Genomic DNA, 23922 nt, shown 5'->3' on the forward strand with positions numbered 1-23922 from the left:
AATTATAATGTTAACATTAAAAAAATTAAACTTTTATTTTGAAAATATTTAGGAACAGGAACAAGTCTTGTTTACATACGTATTACGTCCTGCTCCAGGCTATGCTAACCCGAGAGAGATGAAATGATTTCTATACGTTTTGTATGATAATTTGGTAAGAACGCATGGTTTAAATGAAACAATTAAAACTACATACTGTGTTTTAAATATAACTGGGGTTCTTGCCATTTTAACCTGTTCTAATGTTATATTAGGTAGTTAATGATAATGTAAAGTTGTTGAGCTGTTAAGTGAGGAGTTTGTAGGCTAGCTAACTTATGCTAGCATAACATACCAGGGGTATGTTACACGTCATTTAGTAGCTCCGTTTTAAACCAACACACGTAGAAGGATCGGAAGGCTTTGAAGCTGACAAAAGTTACGTTTCTCTTCCTCACAGGGTTTTGATTCTGGTTCTGAATTAAGTTTTCACAACTTTAATTTGCCGATAAGTTTCCCCAGAGACGAACCAGGTTACGGGCCGTGAATCCGTTTAAATGGCGTCGACAAATGATCCGTTTCAATTTCAAGGTGACTGTCCTCCTTTGGATTTTATAACAAGTGACAGTTTTCATTTATGATTAGCTATATCATATCTGTAAACGCACATCAACTATCCCCTCTCAAGCCTGATATGAGTTTGTAAAGCTGTCAGAAATTTATAGAGTAATAGTTTCCATTTATCTCTTCCATGAACTTAGAGTTTGAAGAAACTGGTAATCTCTTGGACGCCAACAGAGATGCAACCAGCGTTTACATTCCAGATGAAGGTACCAAACCTGAGAAGCAGAGAAAAGCTGCTGATTTCACTCATGATGTTGATGAGGATCCACATGGCACTGATGACAAAACAGAGGTCAGAAAAGAAGTGCTGAGAGTGTACAATGTTGACATCGATTTGATGGTATTTGTTTTATTATTAATATTTTTGTCACCTTGTTTTTTCTATTGCAGCTTCTCTTTGGGCAAAAGAAGAGTGCTCCTTTCTGGACATTTGAGTACTACCAAAGATTCTTTGACATCGAGACCCATCATGTAACATACTTACAAATTATTTCAATGACATTTTCCCATTATGATCAGTTTGCATATGTAACTGTTGCTGACATTTCTTTTAGGTGAAGGAAAGAATCATTGGATCAGTGCTGCCATGGCCTGGAAAGAATTTTATTCATGTCTACCTTCGTAGAAATCCTGATCTTTATGGTTGGTCCATATCCAGTTTAACATTCTTACCTTAATTAAGAGGTTGTGTTTCCCTATTGCACTAAATTTGGTAATATTTGTCTTAATGTTGCTTGAAAGAAATACAGACTGAAGTTTCACTGCTTTATATTTGTGCTCTCAGGTCCATTCTGGATTTGCACCACTTTTGTGTTTGCTGTTGCAATCAGTGGAAACATATCCAACTTTTTGGTGCACTCAGGAAAACCAAACTATAAGTATACCCCAGACTTTGGAAAAGGTAAGTGCTGTCATTCTTTGGTATTCATAGTTGACTTGTTGAATAAGATTTCAATTTCTCTTTAAATGGTTTTGTTTGTTATTTGCTTTGTTTTTCAGTGACTATAGCTGCAACAGCGATCTTCAGCTATGCTTGGTTGGTGCCCCTTTCCCTCTGGGGTTTCCTGCTATGGAGAAACAACAAGATCATGAACTTGGTGTCATACTCTTTTATGGAGATTGTCTGTGTGTATGGATATTCTCTTTCAATTTACATACCTGCAGTGGTAAGACCTGATTTTTAGCATATGTATTTTGGCGTTACATTCAGTGTAATAGAGGTTATTTCATTTTTGAGTAAAACTTGAGTCGAAAAGCTTCTCTTATCCATTTGGCATGGTTTCTCAGTTGCATTTTCTGTGCATCAAAAAAATAAAGTAATACCTTACAAAATGATGACAGGAATTTTTAACACAATAGAGATTTCGCTATACAATGTTAATTTTTTTAGAATATCATATTGATAAATAGAAGATACAAAATATTCTGCCTCTTGTTACAATGTAATGTGGCTGCTAAACATAATTTTGAAAGTTGCTGAAAGCTTTAAATAATAGTCTTAATATTTCTTTTAAATGAGACTTTTCTTTCCTTTTTAAGGTCTTATGGATTCTCCCATATGAATGGGTGAGGTGGTGCTCCATCGTGGTGGCTCTTTGCCTCTCGGGCTCAGTTCTGGTGATGACTTTCTGGCCTGCAGTCAGGGACGACCACCCCAAAGTTATCATAGCGGTCATGTCAGCTGTAGTGGTGCTCAACATCCTGCTTGCTGTTGGTTGTAAGGTAAAGGTGCTGCTGGTAGGATTAATTTGAGGGGAATGGAAAATAAATCAGTTTGGGGAAATAAGATACAGCACTCAATGTCCTGCCTTTGTAAACTACATCTGCATTAATCTAGTTGATTCAGGCCGCCTGTCCATCTTGGCATAGATAACAATGATTAGCCACTCATTTGTCCTTAGAGATCTCAGTAGCAATTGTCTGCATCAGTCACAGACACAAAACGACATGAAGACTTTATGTCTGTCCCTGTGTGTTTCTAGGAAACAGCTATACCTGATAGTCTCAAGTTAATTCCTAGTGGACAGACTCTTCATTGGAAATTTTGACCGCATTTGCTAATTGGTGTGAGAACGGGTTGTTGGTGCACTGCTTGTGATTGCTGTCTGGTCCACTGCGCTATCGCATGTCTACTCAAATTCATGTAATTAGTCTACAAAGAAGCCTTTGTCTGACAACTGACCAAGATGAATGGATTGAAAGAATGCTGTATTCTCTGTTGCTGAAAAGTTTCTCACAACCACTCCAGCCTTTGTTCTTAATTAGTTGTAGTAGTAGTTTCTCTTAATCATGTAATTGCCTCATTGCGGACTCTTCATTTCCTTCATATGTTTTTTCAGGTCTATTTCTTTAGCAAACCAGAACCTGTACAACCAGTTAACAATCCTGCTGCAACAGAGGTGACCAAGGCACCATCTTCGTCATGAAAGGTGATCTGAAGGTAAATAATTGTGCCACAGGAGCTTTTTAAGCCTTGAGCTCAATGAACAAATACACTACCAACCTGATACATGTAAGAAACATTTCTCCACTCTGCTGTTTCTCATAGCTTTTACATTTTTACTTGTTTGTATCAATGGTTTTGGTAACATTACCTGTCTGTTTTAGTGACTTTATTTCAAGTTTGTTTTTTACAAGCTACAGCAGACTTCCTGAACATGATTTCTGCTTCCCAAAGCAAGTGTTTTTTTTACATTGCACGTTCTTCTGTTCCCTTATCAGGAAGCATTGGGTTGCTGTGATGATGAGTCATGGGTCGTCTTAATTTCACATGCACTCGGACATTCTGAATCTAGACCTTAAAACCCTGTGTTTATGCTTGGTTGAAAATGAACCGGGTTACCAAGTGTGTTATTTCTAATGGGTTGGCCTCTGCATTTACGTAAAGATAAATAGGGTATGGTGTTGCTCAGAAGATAAGATCTCATTTTGTATGATAATTTTATGCTTTATAGACCTAATGTTAAAATATTTAGATACCCAGACTGCTGATAAGGTTGGTGTCATTAAAAGCATTTTGTATATGTATTTTTTTATGCCATACAAGAGAATGGGAAAGTATGTGTGTACAACCAGTCAACAGAATGTTCTGTATGATGAGCACAATTATAGGTGTTGGTAAATTTTCAAGGGTTGGACTTAATTTTGTATATAGTCACTGTACCCATATAACCTTAAGTGCCCTCAATGTTTTTTTGTAACTCATTTGTATTTATTGGGACAAACTGCATTTGATAACAATGTATAAAATTCAGAGTGCTTTAAGGGGAAACAATAAAACTTGGTCATTGTGGGAGATGTTTTTTGTTAATGAAATTATCCTGCCCATCCTTATCCTTATGACCAAATTACAGTCCACCTGTATTTACTCATAAAGAAACAGTAAAAGATTTTTAGGAGCTTTCCCTGTAAAAATGTAAGTAATATAAATACTTAAAATGTCAATGAACACTTTTTGTTTATCTTTCTTTTAGTAAGCCTCATGTAGTACAACCTTAAATCACCCCAGTTCTGACACGTGTAGGCAACATGATTCTATTGCGCCAAGCATTAAAGGCTACCAGTACATCTCAACAGTCTGACATTTTAAATATTTAAGGGAGAGATTGTAACTAATAGGTATAACTTCAATATTTTAAAGAGAGCATCTAACTTTAAAATTGTAGATTTGGCTACTGCTGCTGTTTTTCCAACTCATCCACCTCACTGTCGTGGTTGAGCAAACAATCTGGTGTGTCAGTGTTTGGATGCACAGACCACCTGCAGTGGAAAACCTAAGCCTGTTTTCTACAGCCAGATATCATGTGGTCAGAACCTTAGAATAGGGGACCTAGGGGTAGATTATATATAATATTTCCATTGATTAACAAAGAACAACATTGTTATATTAATTAATAAAACAGACAAAACAGCGTCAAAGGAAGGGTGGTGCCCTAATTAATGGTCATTCTAGCCCCAGCTTTGAGTTACATAGAAGCTGGCAGGCACAGATAACCCTCTTAGAGCAATGTCACTTGCCTCAGTCTCATTTCAGGCTTGTGCTTGTTGATTTATCAAACCAATACAGGAAGACTATTTCAATTGCTTGTAGGAAATATTTTTAAGAAAATGCCTTTTTGATTTTTCTTTTTTTGTACAGTGATTTGGAATTCTTCCCAGACGATGGCCACTTCGAATGGTAAGGGTGAAAAAGTTTCCAAATTTGAAACTTTAAAACTTTTGGAAAAATGCAGAAAGGATAGAGATGATGCCATCCACAGGGAAGGTGTTCTCAGAGAGAAGCTCAGACAGTATGAAACAAGGTTGCGTTCAACTGATGCTTTGAAACAAAAACTTAAGAGTTTGACCACAGACAACAAGGAGCTAAGAAAACAAGTGAAGGCTCTTCGTACAGAGATTGGACTTGAATCCAGCCCTGAGTTCAATGGAAAGACCACCAAGGACATAATCAGTGACTTGCATGAAAAGCAGCGTGAGTGCAATTCTTTGATGGAGAAGGCTGGGAAACTGAGCCTAACCATTGATGACTTGACAGCAGAGTTGGCAAATGCAGTCACCTCTAAAACTCTTTTAGAAGACCAAGTTCAGTCACTGCAGCAAAACCTCAAGGATATGACAAATAATCAACGGCGTCTGCTGAAGTTGTGGGAAGACAAAAAAGCCCAAAGGGAGCAGCTCACCCTCCCTGCAATTACCCAGAAACCATTTGCCCATAAAGCAGTTCAAACTGAGATGTCCATTAGTTCATCTCAAAAGCTTCCAGTCAGTGCTTTCGAAACTAAGCCGTTCTCTCGGGACAATGACAAAAACTCTGTTTTGGAGAAACACAGTTTTCCAACTTATGGAAATGGCTATCATCATGACAGGAGGGCTTTCATGCATGAAGACACTAAAGGAATTCAGAACTGACTTCATTCACTGACTGACAGACACTAACCCTCACCATGAGAAAAGACACAGAAAACAAGTATTGGAGAAATGTTGAATACAGTTTTAGAGATTGTAAAGTTGATTTATGGTTTGTCTTGATGCCTTGTGTAAATAAATCTTACAACAACGTTTTTATAACAGTATGTGTTATTCAAATTTAACCAAACGTCTTAGATCTGTTTAAGTCAACATTTATACAAACCCTATTTAAAGCTGTTGTTTATGATCTCCTGTAGATTAACCACGTTTGCATGGTCCAGTCATCTGGAAGTCATTATATATCTAATTTGAGTCTAAATGAGGGATTTCTTGCGGATGTCACCATGGCGGCAGGCAAGAAGTTGGACACCTATTAACCGGGGTCCTTCCGAGGTCCTTTGAATGCATGTGGCGCGATATGGGAAACTTGAGTAAAAATAGTTTGACAGCTTAAGACATTACTGTCGTCCTGTGCCTTTACCCACGCAGTATGTTTCCTGCAGAGCAACGCTGTTGGTTTGTTAGCAAGGTGAGTTTTTATACACAAAAGATGGAGTGTTTTGTGCTAGCCGTGGCTAACTGTTAACTCTGAGCGTCTGTTTATGCTAACTTCGGGTGACGTGAGCTAACAAGCTTCTTCATCTTTTATTGATTAAAAACCTATTTACAGAGTAAGAGAACGAACCACAAGTTACATAACAAATCTCTAACTGTATAGCTGTTTACTGTTCTGAAGAAACTTGTGAAATGCCAAATAAGTGAGTCTTTAAATGTTTTGTTTGAAAAAAAGACTATATTGTTTTCTCCACTTCAGATGATGCTGTTTTGACCGCATATATCTTTTCAAAATACACTTAAAATAAACTGAAAAAACAGATGTTTTTTATATATTGTTGCAGAAGACCAGAAAATATAAATTGATTTCATGTGTAAAACTCACCTTAGAGGCTAAATCAAGTAATTTTCATATTGCCCAAAATTACACATTAACCCCCCGACATCATCATCGTTTGAATTGGTTAATGTCAAACACGAAATAAATCTGATGAAGTGATTGTTTCTCAACATTATATGTCTCAGCAGAGCAGACTGATAAACTTCTATCACCTGAGTTTACATCACAGGTTTTGGGATTAGATGGTTTATGAGGAGAAAAGATATAATGGTTCTGAATAAACCAGTCAGGCCCTTTTGAAATCTCATAATGGACCTTTTAAAAACATGTGGACAATTAAGAAGAATACAAGTTACCCCAAGTTCAGGTTAGGAAGATAGGAGTTAAAAAAAACAAAAAAGTAGAAGGTAGAAGTGATATGTACGATTCTTAATATTTCTATATATACAGTATCTACAGTTAATCTGAACTAGTGCAAATGGGAGTGCAGTGATTTAAGTGTAACTGTGACAGTGGTGTGACACCTTACATGAGGTATGTACAGATCTGACAGTGACACCCTGGTGGAATATACTGTCTCTGAGCTGGGTGGTTTTGGCATACGGTGCTGTGTAGCGCCTACCAGATGGGAGGAGACAGACACTGTGGTGTTGAGGATGGAGAAAGTGGAGGCGGTCAGGGGGCTTATCCTGAAATCCACTATCATCTCCACTGTCTTGAGCGGATTCACATTCACCTGTATGCAGTCTCATCACTGTCTTGGATCTGACCAGTGATTGTGGTGTTGTCCACATACTTAGAGTTTCACAGAAGGATCCTCTAAGGTGCAGTTGTTACACTACACTGTGTGTTTGTAATGTACATTATAATGACTGATTGCTGTATTCAGGTGATCTGCTGGAGAGCTGCAGCCAGTAATGCGTGGGCTGTCTTGTTGCTGCCACCCATCACAGCAGTTTTTGTAATCTTCAGCAGGTTCAGTCTTCTGCATCCCATACAGACGACATCAGGTAAGCCACCAGGTTCCTTATAAGATTTGGCCTAAAGCTGTGTAAAGTAGTTCCTGAGGGTAGATGACCTTTTACCTGCAGAATGCCTGTCCCTGCTGATGAGTGCGAGTGCCATCTTCTCCTTCATTCTGCTGGGTGGAGTGATCCTAATGGTTGGATTTCTGAACTTCGAGTATTATACAGGTGATGGGCAGGATACTGCATATGTAGATTTAAAATTTCTTTGAGCACATTATTGTTGTAATTTACAACTGACTTGTTTTGATCATCTTGTGGAGTTGTAACTGACAGATTTAGATGTTTCATATGCATTTTTAAGAGAAATGTCATTGCCCTGTCAGTTCAGAATATTATACAACACATAATACACTGTACCCAGAATCCATCATTTGATCTAACGTGATTATCGACCTCAGAGTATTTATTATTGTTAAAAATAATTATAAACACTTGCTGCAGGTTGTGACAATGTTAAGTATTCCAAAATAAAACCCATGTTTTCCAAAATGTAAAATTGTTGTGATTTGGTTGTTTTTCCCTTTAGTCATACCAACTGTCGCATGTTCAAAAATTGCACTGTTGGGCCAGCTGCTCCACCCTCGTCAGTTTGTCAACTCTTTGGCCCATTGTATCATGGGAGTCATTGTGGCTTGGTGTTGTGCTGTCACCATTGGGGGAAGATATGAGACACTTGGCTACCCATGCACAGAGAGTGATGGGTGAGTAGCTACTACATAAAACTGTCAGGTTGAGTTTTATGTGCTTCAGCTCTAGTCTAACTGCCTCAATTTGTTTTCAACACTGACAGTTCTCCTCAAATGTGTCTGAATGAGTATCACCTCATCTTTCTGCTGGCTGGAGCTTTTGTTGGATTCTCTCACAGTCTGCTCGGTGTGATCTACAACATGAACTATGTCTCTTTCCATACTGTTCAGGTATGACTGATAGACTGACAAATATGCAATTTTTACTTTTTCTGTATGGATGATTTCACATGCAATAATGGAAGTGACAAAATGAATCTATGTGTGTTTCATGAGCCCTGATATTTCTAACTACACAGACTGCATATAACACCTTTTGACTAAAGACACTGGGCTTAAAAAAACACCCAAACTAAATACCAGCATTCTATTTTCAGTTTAATCATTAACCTTTTTCTGTTTTCTCAGCAATACAAATACCTTCGCTTCAAGGGATCCCTGCCTTTGGTGGTGAAGTGCAGCACCACTCAAGCACTTTACTCTATTAGGAACTACATTGTTGTGTACTTCTTTTTAGGTAAGTGACCTTTACTTGCAAACTAAACTCCAGTAACACAGAGCTCCACCACCTTCGAACAAACTACTTGACAAGTTTGACCTTCAAAATAATCTATTGATTGCTTGAGCTTAGTTTTTATCTTTCTTCAGTGCTCATTTAAAGCATTTAATTTTAATATTAACAGGATACATTCCAAGAGCATGGATTTGTAAAACACTGAATCTTCATTTGAACAGGTCAGTGTTGTTTCTTGATTGTAAGTGATTTGACAAATGAGACCTCATTTGCCTGTAAATATTGAAAAAGCGTTGCTTGAATGTGTTTTTGTTCAATCTCCACCTCCAGCACTGCCCACCCTCTTGACAGCATTGCTGGACTGCTAGACTTGTCTCTGCTCTACCATCTGTGGATCAGTGCTACCTTCATGCTTTTCACATGGTACATCACACTTCTGCTGTTTAGGATCTTTGTCACTGAGGTAAGTGTAAAATAAATAAATAAATGAATGAGTAAAAGACAAAATCTATTACAATTGCATTAAACTTGCACTAAACATTAAGGAAAATTAATTTTATATTCTTTCATTTTTTTCATTTATTTGTCTTAATTTATGATCACTTTTTTTTTTTCTTGACTTGAGCAGACCGGCTGGTTAAACCTTATGTACTGTATGGCTGATTCATGGATGGTTGAAATGTTGTGTTGCAAGGCAAAGACAACTCCCTTTTGCCTTTTAATTATGTAGCTAAAGTCACAAGGGGGCAGTGTTGTCATTCCTAAGCATTATACTTATTTGGATTATATATATATATATATATATATATATATATAAAAATGTATGTATGTATTCAGGCTAAATATCTCCAAACTACCCTGCCTTTCGGTAATATGGTATTTAACATATGTCTTATCTACAGGTCTACAGTTTTCCTGTACAGTCATCTTTTACTGAAGATGCCCATCAGTGTCTTCCCAAGGTCCTTACAGAGAAGCAGCCTGTGATATTAAAGGTAGCTAAAAGGCACATTTACATTCTTTCAAGTTTATGCTTCTTTGTTTACCTACTGACGAGCAAATGTGAGTGTTGTGGCTTCACTTTCCCCACATTTTAGTTTCTAGCTCTGCAGGACTTGGCTCTGCTGTCGCAACACTCCCCATCACGACGCTCCGAGGTCTTCAGTCTGAGTCAGCCAGGTCTGATAAGTGGCAGAAAAAAAGCCTTTGCTTACGCTGTTTTTATATTGTTGTGTATTAAAATGTCTTGACACACTTTTCATTTTAAGTAGATTACAACATTCTTTTCATTCTTCTGTTTCCCAGGGGGACATGCTCATAACTGGAATGCCATCAGTAAAGAGTGTTTGTCTCTGCTGTCTGATCTGACCCAAAGACTTGTAGCTTATCATGACACTGTAGCAACCAATGGCCGGGCCAAGTCCATGTCTACTGGAAGTGAAAGGACGACTTCATCTGAAACATCAGGTATGTTGCTACAAAACAGAGGTTGATGTTGGTGAAGTCCTAGTTATTTACTGGGGCTTATTTGATGATTTCCATTTGGGACAAGTTATAAAAGTCATCATTTCATATTATGCAATTACATACTTTATATAGTTTCATTTTAGATATTGTACTACTGTTTCTTATGAATAGTAATTAGTGGGCCGAGGCCTAGGAAATGGTCTTAGTCCATTTATTCTCATAAGGAATATGGAGTAATTGCAAACATGTTAAAAATAAATGTCCTGCCCTTTAACCATTATGTTTCTTAAAACTGACTTCAGGTGCTGATCTGATGAGCCCAAAACCCACTTTACTGATGAAAACTCCAACTTCAGTGTTTGCCCGCTCTGTTGTTGGAGGCCCACAGAGCCCACCGATGTCATTGTTCACTCCTGATGTAGGCAGCCCCTTCGCTTCTCCAGGCCTGCGGCGTCTCACTGCTCCAGTGGAGCAATGCTCGCCGTGGTATGGCACGGTGCAGAGCCCGCACATCATGAGGAGAGCTCCAAAACTCTGGTCCACTTCCACAGGTAAGAGGAGGTTCATAGAGGGTGATGGGTCACTCAGATCCAACAGACACTATATTGAGTTGGCAAAATTGCAATGGCAGCAACAGCTGGTACAGTCACAGTGCCTTAAGTCTTGGTATGTTCCTCTTAGGTCCCTGAAATTATAAAGTTTTATAAGCATGTATATAAAGAAAAGTTATCTGTTGAATGGTATGTTTCTAGGAACCAGTTTTTGGTTCCCATTTTTGATTTTTCACCTCTGTCTTGGTGCAGACTCACAGATCAATGGCACTTCCCCTCCATCTCCTGCGTCTGTGCCTAGTCCCAAGGAAGAACCCTCCAAACCAAGTCTCCTGGCTCAGTTCCTCCAGAACAGAAAAGAACAGGTACTTCAGCCTTGTTACATAGCAGTTACCATGTATTTATTAGTCTGTCCAGCACTTTGATTCTGTCATAAGGCTTTTTACACTTAACTTTTATTAATACTAAGATAATAGGACTTAAACACAGTGATGCCAGACATTAACTTTCCAAAACTGACACTTAAATGTGAAAATGGACATAACTATATTTGTTCTTTTTTCCTTGTTCACATATAATCCATACCAGTCATATCTGACCTGGCAGCAGAAAGGCCCTGTGCCTGAGAGATGAGACAGCATGACTGTGACTAAAATTAGGACATAGTTCCTAAAATTAACTGGAAAATGTCTCATCTGGAGCCTAGTTACTGATGTAACAGTGATAACATCTGCTTTCTAAAGCAAAGGTCACATCATCTGCTTCTGTTCTGCTGGGAGTGTATTCATCTAAAGTGTGGAGACTTTTCAGTTTCTAAGATTTTTATTTTATTATATATATATATTTTTTTTTTGCTGCAGTCTTAGCCCAGAGTTAAGTGTGAAAAGCCAATATTTGTGCTCATTATCTTGCCTCACTTTGATACCAAAACAACTCAACATGAATTAATTGTCCCATTCAGGTTAAATTTTTTTTGGCAAGGAGGGTGCTGATAATGTATTTGTTTAATAAGGTAAGGATGTGTGGCATGTGCATGTTATCTACCTTAGTCTTCTGAACACTGAGTGGCTTTCTGCATGCTCTTTTCTGGCACAGTAGACTCATTTGGTTTTAACCAATCCAGTAGTCTCACCCAGCAGCCATCACAGGTTTAACTATTGGTTTTGGGCCTAATTGTACATTACTAATGTAGCTGTTTTCTGTTCATCTGGCTGTTTTGGCGAGCCTTACTAATTACCTTGTGAGCTATAAATGTTATTTGTACTTGTTAAACTTTGAGAAATCATCATTTTGTGATCATTTGTTTAATTTGAAGTACTCAAAGGCATAGCCAGGGTCAGGGATTTAGGATTTAACTTATCCCATTACTAATTTTATGTAGCCATCTTAGCCATCTTAACCTAAAACCAATAAGAGCCAATCAGTATCATCATGACATGAGAGGGAAGGGGTCAGTGGGACTTTGTTCAACTAGATTAATACCTAATGTGGATGGATCAGAAAACACAAAAACATTAGTGATTTCTTTGCCAAAATGGCAAAAACAACTGGATTACAGCAACAGCAACCAAATCTCAGCAGAGAGCAGCATAGCTGGTACTTTGACTGCAGAGGACAGCAGGTCAGCACCAGCTACTAAAGCTAGTGCTTCCTGTACTCTGATGCAGCAGAACACTTAGACTGCTAACAATGACCCAGGCCAATATAGACTGATTATAATGCACTGTGTAATTATTTAAAAAAAAAAAAAAAACTGTACTGTGTGATACAGATCAGGCAAACATTTTTCTTGACTGGACTCCTGCAACAGGACAGTCTTTTCCTGTGAATGAATTAATAAAAGTACCACATCCAAAATAAATTTCTGGCAATGCCTCTGGAGATACTGACGAGTTCATTGGAGCCAAATATTGTACTTATTGTACTAATCAAAGTGTGCTTTGCTTGGGTTGCCTTCCTCTAGTCATGCATGCATGCTGTAATGTAGTCTCCCTAAAACACGTCTAACTATAAACTCCCTAATTTGTCAGTCTGGATCTGCAATTCTGAATTAAAAAGAAAACTAATAGCTGTTGTGTCCTGCAGCTTCCAGAAGCTTCCAGTCAGGCTCTCTTTGCCGACAGCCAAGCTCACATCTGGGCATTAGAAGGTAGGAAAAGGTTTTGGTCTTTATTCTTATTTGACATGGATGCCACATATTGATACAACATATTCATTTTTTCCTCTAACATCACACATCCAGGTCTATCCTACCTTGTTCAAGCATCCTTCTCAGAAGACCAGTTTGGTGTCGTACAGACTACATTGCCCAACATTCTCAGTTGTATGCTGGTCTTACAGGAGGTATGCTGGATTATTGTGGCTATACTGAGTGGTCATACTGACTTAACAGGCATGATAAGTTATACAAGGTAGATGACCTGTTTATACATCACTTTGGTGTCCACATAGTACCTGATATATTCTGGTGTAACAGGTTATCAAATTCACTGTCTTACTGTCTGTATCCAGGCTGTGAACTTGCAGAGCATGCCAACATGTGGTAAATTAGAAATCAAACTTTATACCTTCAGAACATGCAGTATGGTTTATTTAACATGGTGTTATCTAAATCTTATGCTGAGATTGATCAATGTCATCAAGCCTGTGCAGTATTCAGATGTTCACATTTATTCCATTGTTTGTAGATCCTTTGCTTTTGCAAGGAAAAGAAGCTAACGCGTCAAAAAAACCTGGTCACCATGCACAATAAACATGCAAGATTATATAGGCATTGGTGAAGCAACATGCTGCTATAGTTACTGTACACAGACACACCAAGTGTATTCAGTAGTGTCATCACTCAGCAGGGTGGATGTAATAAAATGACTGTTCTTGCTTTCACTTGTGTTTGCTCTAAGAACACTTGTGTCCTCCTCCTCTGCAGGCTGTAGACCGGCACTTCAAGCTGCCTCACGCCTCCAGTAAACCCGTCAGGTCGACCAGCAGCATGGCAGACCCTACTTACAAAACACTGCGATTTGCTCTCAGGGCCACACTCAAGACTGCCATCTACAGGATAACAACCACTTTTGGAGACCACTTAAAGTAAGACCTATAATAAAAATGTACTTTTTTCCTAATAGAACAAAGAAATATCAATATAGAATTTTTGAAATATATATATATATATGCTCTCCACAGTGCTCTTCAGATGTCTGCAGAGCACCGGAAAAGACTGCAACAGTTTCTGGAGTACAAAGAGTAACACACCTGACTCGCCCCATGTCTTTGGATTCTTGCGTGTGTGTGTGTGTGAACACATGAACTTGAGTGAGGCAACAAGTGCAAGTCCATGATATTGCCTGTTTTAATATTTCTGGCTGCACTATGCCACTGCGGATTGTATTTGATAGGCTAGATCACATCTCCTACATGAGGTAGGAACAGGGCTCCAACTGACTGTACCAGGTTGTAAAAGACACCTTCTGGTTTAGGAGATTTAGACCAGCTGACTGCATGGATTAGCAATTTGTTCCAACACATATTTCTTAAAACTGCATCACTATATTTGTTTTTGTTAACTTGGATGAGTTGTGAAAAGTGTACATTTTATTTAGGTTTTGCACTTCATTTGCTGTCCATTGTGTATTTGAATTATATTTCAGATATTTTGTGTTGAGTGAAAGATGTGGCCACTAGTAATGCATTTTGTGTTGAGCTCTTCAGTTTTATGTGTCTATTGTGTGTTGGGAACATTTTTCATAAATCTTTTTCTTCCTACACATCCTATTGGTAAATGATTTACAGCTGTGCACGTCAATTCAGGATCTCTTAACTAGAAAAGCACCATAGTCGGATTTAGAAGTTGGACACCTCTTTGTGTAAATTATCTTTCATTTCTTCATGTAAAATAAGACATATGGTCATTTGTATTTGTATGACTGATTACAGTGTGGGTAAATGTTATGTCAGTGCCAACAGTTTGTTTGAATTCCTACTCGGAGACCTGATTAATAAAAACATGATGTATAGATCATTTATCAGGTTTCTCTCAGAAATTTTGTGTGCTTATATATAGGTAGATAGAACTAAAGAGACAATATAGACGAGGATTTTGATTAATTGCATAATGGAAAAGATGTAATCACAAGGATAAGATGAATGAAACAAAATTGGCTCTGCACTGATGTAATGTGTGCAGAAATTTGATTTGTGATTTCCAGATGTTTAGAAATCAATTTTACAAACCAGTGCTGTATGTTGCAGCTCCTGTATACTTATCTGGAGGCAGAATGCTCAACTTGGCACCACAGAAACCTGAAATCATTAACTGAACACCACATTTTGGATGGGTGCCTTCTTCAGCTTGCACACTGGAAACAACCAGGGGCAAGAAGGAAGTTCAAAACAAGTCTTTTTCACAGCTCACATTTGGACCTGTGACTTGTCAAAATGTCATAGCTGACATGCACAAGGCAAGTTTACTATGTGACCTGTCAAAACATCTCCTGAATAAAATTATTTTTTTTATTTTAAATGCTTGAAATAACACATATATTGTCAGTAAGCATTAGTCTATTTTAAAGAGTTACTTAAGACATCACATTGTTCTTTTTAAATTTTGATTTAGAATTCTTTAATAAACTGTAAAGTCCTAATGGCAATCTTGAGGAGAGATTAAAGTTGGGGATGTACTGGAGTTGTATCAGAAATCAGGCTGCACTGGTCATGTATCAAACACTGGATCTTAGTCAGTACCCACTTTTGATATGCTGCATGGCAAAACAAGCCATACAAATTTTTGCTATTCTCCGGTGGTTAATAGAATTATTACTGTGACCATGGAGGCCATGACATTTTCAAGATGGATGGTGACAATAACAGCAATCCTAGCATTAAAACAGATTTAAAATGGGCATTCTGCCACTTGTGATAAAGTTTTGTTCTATAGTGCACTAATAATGTTTTCTGTAGCTCTAGGTGAGCTTTCCAAATTCAGAATCTGTTATTTCATGTTGGGACAATAATTTCTGAACAGAAAGCCTGTATTACAAAGAGGTGGAGTTCAAGAGACCTGAGCGTTTACTACACAACCATGATCTAACAAAATATGCCACTTGCTATATGCTTTTTGGGCTTCTTGGGGCATCTTAACACTCAGCTAGTTGGACACTTTTATTTTCTTCCCCAATTTAAAAAAAAATTATTTAATGCAAGGATGGCTTTTTGTAAGTAATGTTGGTGCATGCTATAACCTCACGGTACTATTATGAGTATTTAGAAATCCCTAATAATCAAACCCTGCTAATAAGACCATAAAATGGGAACCGCATCAAGAGCACTGTCTTTTTGTTTATTGCATGAATTGTACATATTTCCAACTGAATTGGTATAATGCATTATTAGGCAGTGGTGGAAAAAATGTTCATCAAATGTTCAAAGCCTTATGTATACAAGATGCCAAAAATAACCAGTGGGAAAATTTCAAATATTACTCTCAATTGATGGATCAAGATCTTGAAAGGAAATACTGTTTTTTTTTCCTTCTACAAGAAAGAGATTCAAAACCTTAATACTTGAAATGACAGCTGTTCTGTTCATAACAGAGGGATGTCATTCAGAAAAAAGAAAAAATGAACAGAAAGGGCACCTCAAGTCAACTTTGAATGTTAAAAGTTCTTTGTACTCATATAGAATATAAACCTCTGCATCAATACCAATCAAATGTTTTGACATATTTTTTTTTAAGTCAAACAGCATTTGCTTTTTTTTTTTTTTTTTTACAGTTTTAATATATATTTATATATGTACATATAAATTCAACTAACTAGAGTTCTCATAGAAAATGAGAAAAAGCTTGACTTTATCGCTCTCACACAACAAATGACTGGCAAGCATATTGACCCTGCCCCCCCCCCGTCCTTCTCTTTGAGACAGCTTTAATAACACACCACAGAAGTTTGTGTGCGGTGTGCTGGCTGTGAAAACCTGACCTGGTTCAAGTGTCAGCAATTGATCTGAGACATTTAGCATCATTAGAGAATTTTAAAGGACCTGCATCAACAAACTGAGTCCTTTGCTACTTCAGTCTTATTGTCTCACAGTCAAAGTTTGATTTGCAACTGATCCAGGTCAGTTCTGAGTCTTTACAGTACACAGTTCCCCAAAAGAGTCCAAAATAAGTCCTTGTTTCTTATGCACATGCTGAAAACCATCTGCCACACCATTTTCATGTTCACTGAGAAAAGTGAACAGAAAATTCTGTCAAAGATGGTTGTCAGGATGGAGAGTGAGGGGGAAAGAAGAGGAAAGAGGAGGAAGAAAGGCTGGTGGAAGGAAAGAAAACCTCCTCTTCCTCAGCCCAGAAGTGCTTAAGTGCAAAACTGCCCCCCACTCAACAAAACTAACAAAATTGAATTTCACTGTGCACTTTTCAATGAGCGATACAAGATAACAGCCCTACCTTCCCAATAAAAAGAAAAAAAAGCAAAAATCACACAGTGCACGTTTTGTCTGTGTCTCAAACTAAAGCATCCCTGATTCAAAGTGCACTCATTAATGAGGTGGGAGGGTGACAGAAAGAGAAGGGGGGAGTAGCTGAGGGCAGTATGTAGGGTGATGCAGCATGTTAAAATTTAGTAGTCTTCTGGGAGCTAAGGTGTGATAAATGCAACTAACTGCTCAAGCTCAGGGCCAGAAATCAGCATGAAGCTGGGTCGATGCAGTGAGGGGCAATGGGATTTCCCTCTCATAGTTCACGTTAAAGGAAGTCACATTCAGGGGATGATGGTTTGATAGTTAGAGGGTATGAGCTCACGCCCTTCCTCCCTGCTGAACTCCTCTTCATCACCACAGAAAGCAAGAGGTGTGCGACTAGGAGGAGGGGACTGGGACTGTGTGCTGGTGATGTATAGCTTTCTACAGGTTGCCTAAAGAGGAGGTGCTTGTTGCCATACACACAGTACATTGTTCTGGGACTAGGCAGAGCATACAGAAAATGTATGGACAACTAGTGGCTCCAAGTGGTTTACGTGGATGTAAGTGCTCACTAAACCTCTTCATACAATTCACAAAAATAATTCTGGAAGTATACAGTCGCCATTTGAACACTGCTGGAAAACGAGGCGTTAAGCATCTCTGTCATGGTACTGTTAAACAGTACGTTTAAGAAAGTGTATGTTTTTATGTGTATGTATGAGACTATGTGTGTATGAGTATGTGTGGAAAAAGAAAAAACACCCCTGTGGCTCATCAGTGTGAGTGTGCCAGTGTATCAATAGTGCTTGCCTATGTGCATCAATTTAAGGGCAATAAAGTGTATATATGTCTGTATGTAAATATGTATGTGTGGCTCAGGAGGACATGCACTGGACGTGGTCTGGACCCCCCTCCTCTTCATCAGATGAATCTGGAGAGGTCCAGGACTCATCTGTGTCTGCTTCTGCACCCTCACGACGGGCCTGGATCCAGCCAAACAGGAACAACAAAGAAAAGGCAACTGAGACAGATAAACAGCATGCACCAATAGTAATTCTGCTTCTAGCCAAAAATCTTTTTATTATATCCTGTTTGTGGTTAAATGTCCATGACTTTTCAACTCCAAACACAGCAACATAATTAATATTTAAAGGTTTACTGTTGTGTTTGAAAGCTCACCCTTGGGGATCGTCTATTCCTCATGTGTCTCATCAGGAACCACAGTAGCTGGGTGTCGTACTGGTCGCCATGGCGCACACTGTCTTCATCACGCTCCCGCTTGTTCTTCTTCATCACCTGGGCAGAGATAACATCGTAGAGTTGTAAATGTGGGGAGAAAGAGCATGCATGTGCACCAGTCGTGTCTCAGAAACAAAATTACTTCTGCATTTCCTTTTCGGAGTTTTGACAACCATTACTATTATGTTACAGTAGCATTTTCATTTGCACATAGCTTTACAACAGCGTATATGGCATCACAACAAAAGCCAGTTAACTATTAAAAAAAAAATTCAGACTTGGAAGCAAATGTCAAGGTAGAGCAAAACAGATGCAAAGGAATACCTCTTTTAGACCCTTGAGTGTTGTGGGGCTTTCGGCTGTGGGGGCCCACAGTTTGATGTCGTGGTCTAGCCCACTGGTGGCCATGCCTGGCAGATGGGGGTGCGGCTCTAGACAATTCACCTGTCATTTTTGAGGGTGAAGACAAGAACAGAGAATTTAAGTATGAAGATCTAGGGAAATTTTAGGCTGTCTATATCATTTCAGAAAATCCAAATAAACAGACATTTAAAAGGTTCTCCCTCCCATTTTATGGTAAGTGTAATTAAAATAAGGCATCCAAAATAGTATCTAGCTGCATCAACAGAAAGCAGAAACTGTAATCAGTGCTAAGTCAAACAAATATATACTAGATTTTTTACTTTGTGTCTTTGACTTACGACTCCTCCTTTGTCTCCCTCCATAAACTGTACGATACGAGCAGAATACTTGTCCCACAGGTAGATGTGTCCACAATCACTGCCACTGACCACAAACTCACTGCATGGCCCATAGAAGTTCACCCCTTTCACTGTGAGAAAGAGGTGACAGAGTTATGCCCAGCTGACTGCAAATGCTTGTAAGGTTGGCCTATATCTGAAGTCTAATTTTTAAACCAATGGCTGCGCACAAAGGTCACTTGTTTATTAATGCAATAAATTAACTTGTGACTGAATTTAATACCTGTGGCGTTATTGCGGTGTCCTTTGTATCTCCTACGATAGTCAGCCCCATCACTGTGGTTGGAGTCAAACAGGTATATGTCCTCGTCATTGTAACTGGCCAGGAGCTCTAGACAGACAAAATGGGGTCAAATTACAATTTGCTTAATATATTTAAATGCCATAAAGGCAGACAATGGCCTTGGCTTTTCACTACATAGAGATGATTCTGTTAAACTTAGCCAAATTGAAAATGTCAGAAAATATATATTATTTTTACATCAATTTCTTTAACTGATGCTAAAAAGTTGTAAAGATAAAAGTACAGTGATGGTTCAGTGAGAGAAGAGTAAATTATGTTTGATTGTCAATGATGTTGCATTATGGTTGGATCTGGAATAAGAAAGACATTTTGACATTATAAAAAACGGAGTCGTGAATATCAAATGTAGGCTCATTATTTTCAATAAATAGTTATACAACATGTTTATAAATGAAAGTACATAATCAAATCTAATTCAAACATAACATTGAAAATGGATTATAGGGATTACAAGGAAATTAAATCATCCCAGAGAGATATTAAATTATATCTGTACATGTTGTATGCAGGCCATTCCATGTCTCTATTTTTGCTGTGCTTATGGCAAGTAAATACAAGGTATAGTTTATAATAATATTTTTCTGAAAATGTGTATAATGTGGAAATGATTTACCTGTGCCATCGTGGCTGTACACAAGGCAGGTTATATTGGTTTTAGACTCACTGGATACCAGATGTGAAGGACAAAACTTTTTCAGTACACCATTGTTGTCATTCTCATTAATCTTCCTTTGGTCATAAATCCTAACAATCAGTGAAAAGAAAGTGAGAAAACTAAAAAAGGAAAACAAGTAGCATTATCTAAGTAACAGTAAGAAATATCAAAAGATATATGATTTCCATAGTAAATCACTTCATACCTCACATACTGATCTTTCCCACCTACAGCAAAGTGGTGTGTCTTCGCTGGGTTGACAAAGATTGTGTACAACCCGACTTTCTTATCACCTTCCTTCACAATCACCAGTTTACTGCCACAGAAAGGTGAGGAGAAAAACATGCATCAACTATAGCAAGTCTCAAAAATTCTGAACCATAGTTAAAACAGGGCAACTGATAAAGAGGAACATGCATAAAAATGGATGTTTGCCAACGGTGACTCAAAGAGAGGATATTTGCAACACTACAAAGTTACAAAATTCTGAAAAAATAATCCTGTGGTGAGTACACTTAAGATGCTCACTAAATTCAAACAATAACATCACTCACTTCGCAGGACGATCTAAACGCAGGTCAATACCAAACACCACAGCATCCTCTCCAGCAGACAGAAAGGAACAAGGCGAATCTGGCTCAAGGGCCAGCTGGAATAAAAACACATAGAAAAAAAAAAAAAAAACACACACAGACTGTACTTAATCATCAGGCTATCAGGGTTTTAAATATTTTTACCAGTGCTGCAATTTGTTACAACACCAGCTGCTAACAAATACTCACCTTGTGTGCTGCACCTTTATGCTGTGCTACCCTCTTGGTGTTCTTGCAACGCTGTGTGGCAGAGAGCTCAGCTACTCTGATCTGACCATCTCGAGCACACATAGCCAAGGTGGAGTCTCCACTGTGAGGCAGGAACTTTGCCTATGTACATTAAGTTCAGAGAGGGGAAATGGAGAAAACTCATTTGAAGTTCCTGTCTATAAGATGCAATTATAAGTGACACTATCATCACATAATTTCTATAACCATCACTAAACTTTAGTCATCCATTTGTTTCTTTGTTGTGAAGTGGTAAAGATTTTATAAAAGATAAATGAGATGAGAAATTGCCTTGTCAGTTGATATCCATTTCCAGCATCCATTAAATGAGAAATGAGAAAAAAACGTATCAACAATTACATCCAATTGGCTATTTAATCAATTTGTCAAGCACCTAATATCTTATTCGCTAAATAAGATGATTTCTATAAAAACTTAAATTGATACATCTTTGGCAAGCAATATGAATTTATGACAGGTGAATGACTAATAAATAATTCTAAAACAGGTGATAGAATAGATACGGAAATAATAAAAAGCTGGAGCCCTGTTGTTTTCCATTACCTGAAAGACATTGCTCTTGTGGCCGCTGTCAAACTCCAGCTCAGCACGGCGGATGGCCCAGTCCCAGATCACCACTCGCAGGTCATCACTGCCTGATGCCAAGCGAGTACCTGAGGGGTTGAAGTGTAATGTGTTGACGCAGCCTGTGTGCCTATCCAAGCGGCCCTGGAGCTCGAGCCTCTGCACGAGGCCTCGGGCACCACACACACGCCTCACAAACTGGTGTGAGTCCTTCCCAATCTCTCTGGAGCGCAGTGATGGTACTGCCTGCCATACAGGGCCACGGAGGTCACGGAGCTCTGCTCCCAGCCATGCCTCCATAGCCTCATCATCGTCTTCATCATCTTTCTGTTCTTCCTCTTCATCCTCATCGTCATCCTCATCTGAGCTGGAGGAGTGATTGGTGCCGCCACTCGGTCGATTCCTCTTTCTAGCTGCCCTTTTCCCATCATCCTTATCCCTTCCCCTCTCTTTGCCACTTTCACTCTCTCTGTCACCATCCTCTGTAAGGGTGTAGAGGCCACTGCCATCCATGCTGTCTGTGTCATCTTCTTCCTCTCCCTCTCCATTAGTCCCTGTTTGTCCTTCCACGTCTGGCATAGGCTTGTCTCCAGGTGCCTCTTCTGTTTCTGTGGGAGCTGCTGAAATAAAGTCAGATTCCAGAATACAAATAAGACAAGACTATCTTTCTAGGGCATTCAGCAAAAGATGTACACCTGCTTTAAAAGGTCAATTTAGGTTACAAGAATAAGAGAAAACTAAATTCTAACAATGTTATGCAGAGAATGTTATGTTAGCAGAGCATGCCAGAAACAAAAATATATGTATTTAAATTTTTACATAGTTAAACACAAAAGAACTCAATATTTCTAGAACAACCTAAAAAGTTAGTAGTGCAATTATTTTAAGGAGCTGTTCAAAACTGAACTGTTTACCATCATTTGAAGACAACTGCGTTTGTCCTTTACTTCCAGAGGCATCCCCATCCTTATGTTTATCTTCTCCGGGCTCTTTTTCTTCAGAGCCACCTAGAAAAACCAAACATGTTGTCTGATTGTCAGGCGTAAGGAGGATGACAGCCCGCATAATTATGGCGAGTATAAATAGTAAGTTATTTTCTCGGGCTGATCCTTTACCGTTAAGCACAGTGGATTTGCCGTCAGCCTCAGCCATTCTGTGTTCTTTGTCCTGCGTCGACCCAAGGGAGAACCTTTGAGTGTCACACACAAACACCGTATTAAAGTTGCTCATTAAACAAACCGCACAGTGCTCAAAATAAAAAGGGATCTCTTGTATGCATCATTAAGCCCGACATCATTGCTTGCACTCAATGAACTGCTCTCAAGTACCGACGCAGCGGCTTAAGCTAGCAACCTGTTAGCTCCGCAGCTTCCAAACTGAAAGCAATGCCAATATTAGTGCCTATCTACGGCTGCACATACCCACATAAACAAGCCACCTCGCGTCACAGCCGACTCACAGGCCTGACTAGTGCCCTATTTTGCTTTGCGATATCTAATATATAACAGTGCATTGTCCCCTACAATACGACTGTTCCGCTACTCAGTACACTTGTTAACGTGTGCTAATGCTAACTAGCATGTGATAGGCTATCAAATATCGAAATTAAAATGCCTCTGTCTAACACAAATACTAACAATCAACAAAACAGCTAGTCAAGCAGCTAGCACTGCTGGTAGCGGCTAACTAGCACAGCTAGCTTTACCTCTACTCGAAGGCCGGACGAGGCGTACTTCTTAGTTTAGTCCCAATTTTTATTGCAGCTTTATTTTCGCCACCTCGCTACTTAGCAGTTGAGCTAAGTCTCCCGACTAGGAATTCTCTGAGAGAAAACACACGACATTAGGAATAAGTGCATAAAGCTTTGTGTAAGAAACAGACTATACAGCAAGCTAGCCGCATTCACGCTAGGTTAGCTGCTCTGTTTATGTTTTGACGGTTCAGCTGCTTTTTTTGTGTTTCCATTTCCGGTGTCGTGCTCGCTTCTTTTTTTTCACCGGAAGTTTACAAAGAGAAACAGGTTATAAAGATAAAAAGAATAAAAATAAAGTCACCAAGCGTTGAGATTAATGTACAAATTCCACACTATTTTATCCTTTTCTATCATCTCAACATTTATTTTCTTAATGACGTATTTTTATTTGGGTTAATTTGCTGGCAGCACCCTGTAGGTGAGCTGCTAAGCTATGGCTCCCTATTCTTTCCACTCAACTCAAACAATGTTTACAGTAACTGCACACAGTGGTTACAGGAACACACAACATACTAGCACCAACAGTAAATGGTAGTCTTAAAACATTTTGACACAGGAACCTTCTTCAAGACAAGGCCAAATAATTAGTAAAACAAATCTTAAACCTGCATTCTTTATTTCTTGATCACTTGG

General features: G+C 38.7%; 4 protein-coding genes across 6 annotated transcripts; 3 read left to right on the forward strand and 1 right to left on the reverse strand.

Annotated features, from left to right (window-relative positions):
- The first annotated feature begins 50 nt into the window (after nucleotides 1–50).
- yipf1 (Yip1 domain family, member 1) lies at nucleotides 51–3898 on the forward strand. Its single transcript, XM_026313117.2, has 10 exons — nucleotides 51–154; nucleotides 440–570; nucleotides 741–895; nucleotides 994–1074; nucleotides 1158–1245; nucleotides 1388–1504; nucleotides 1603–1769; nucleotides 2143–2325; nucleotides 2943–3043; nucleotides 3325–3898. The coding sequence occupies exons 2-9, from the start codon at nucleotides 537–539 to the stop codon at nucleotides 3027–3029; spliced, it is 912 nt and encodes a 303-aa protein (XP_026168902.1). The 5' UTR covers nucleotides 51–154; nucleotides 440–536; the 3' UTR covers nucleotides 3030–3043; nucleotides 3325–3898.
- A 276-nt stretch (nucleotides 3899–4174) lies between these two features.
- On the forward strand, nucleotides 4175–5511 carry LOC113134177 (uncharacterized). Its single transcript, XM_026313414.1, has one exon. It carries the CDS (start codon nucleotides 4765–4767, stop codon nucleotides 5509–5511), a length of 747 nt encoding a protein of 248 aa, XP_026169199.1. The 5' UTR covers nucleotides 4175–4764.
- Nucleotides 5512–5887: 376 nt separating this feature from the next.
- ndc1 (NDC1 transmembrane nucleoporin) lies at nucleotides 5888–14734 on the forward strand. Of its 2 annotated transcripts, XM_026314370.1 has the most exons (18): nucleotides 5888–6040; nucleotides 7296–7416; nucleotides 7498–7599; nucleotides 7961–8135; nucleotides 8225–8351; nucleotides 8589–8697; nucleotides 8864–8915; nucleotides 9025–9157; nucleotides 9597–9689; nucleotides 9792–9873; nucleotides 10000–10161; nucleotides 10464–10712; nucleotides 10965–11077; nucleotides 11674–11724; nucleotides 12798–12861; nucleotides 12955–13055; nucleotides 13639–13799; nucleotides 13896–14734. In XM_026314370.1, the coding sequence occupies exons 1-18, from the start codon at nucleotides 6002–6004 to the stop codon at nucleotides 13957–13959; spliced, it is 1998 nt and encodes a 665-aa protein (XP_026170155.1). In that variant the 5' UTR covers nucleotides 5888–6001; the 3' UTR covers nucleotides 13960–14734. The 2 variants fall into 2 exon arrangements, with proteins under 2 accessions (XP_026170155.1, XP_026170156.1); XM_026314371.1 differs by lacking the exon at nucleotides 11674–11724.
- Nucleotides 14735–16026: 1292 nt separating this feature from the next.
- On the reverse strand, nucleotides 16027–23500 carry dcaf8 (DDB1 and CUL4 associated factor 8). 2 transcript variants are annotated; one of them, XM_026313825.2, is made up of 13 exons: nucleotides 23242–23500; nucleotides 22652–22725; nucleotides 22451–22543; nucleotides 21516–22153; nucleotides 20913–21053; nucleotides 20685–20779; nucleotides 20336–20446; nucleotides 20089–20219; nucleotides 19395–19502; nucleotides 19112–19242; nucleotides 18735–18854; nucleotides 18351–18467; nucleotides 16027–18154 (listed from the first exon to the last, which is right to left on the reverse strand). In XM_026313825.2, exons 2-13 carry the CDS (start codon nucleotides 22686–22688, stop codon nucleotides 18047–18049), a joined length of 1830 nt encoding a protein of 609 aa, XP_026169610.1. In that variant the 5' UTR covers nucleotides 22689–22725; nucleotides 23242–23500; the 3' UTR covers nucleotides 16027–18046. The 2 variants fall into 2 exon arrangements, with proteins under 2 accessions (XP_026169610.1, XP_026169608.1); XM_026313823.2 differs by having other exon boundaries at nucleotides 21516–22156.
- Between the last annotated feature and the right edge of the window lie 422 nt (nucleotides 23501–23922).

The sequence above is a fragment of the Mastacembelus armatus genome, chromosome 17 (genome assembly GCF_900324485.2).
Source record: "Mastacembelus armatus chromosome 17, fMasArm1.2, whole genome shotgun sequence".
Classification (NCBI taxonomy): Eukaryota; Metazoa; Chordata; class Actinopteri; order Synbranchiformes; family Mastacembelidae; genus Mastacembelus; species Mastacembelus armatus.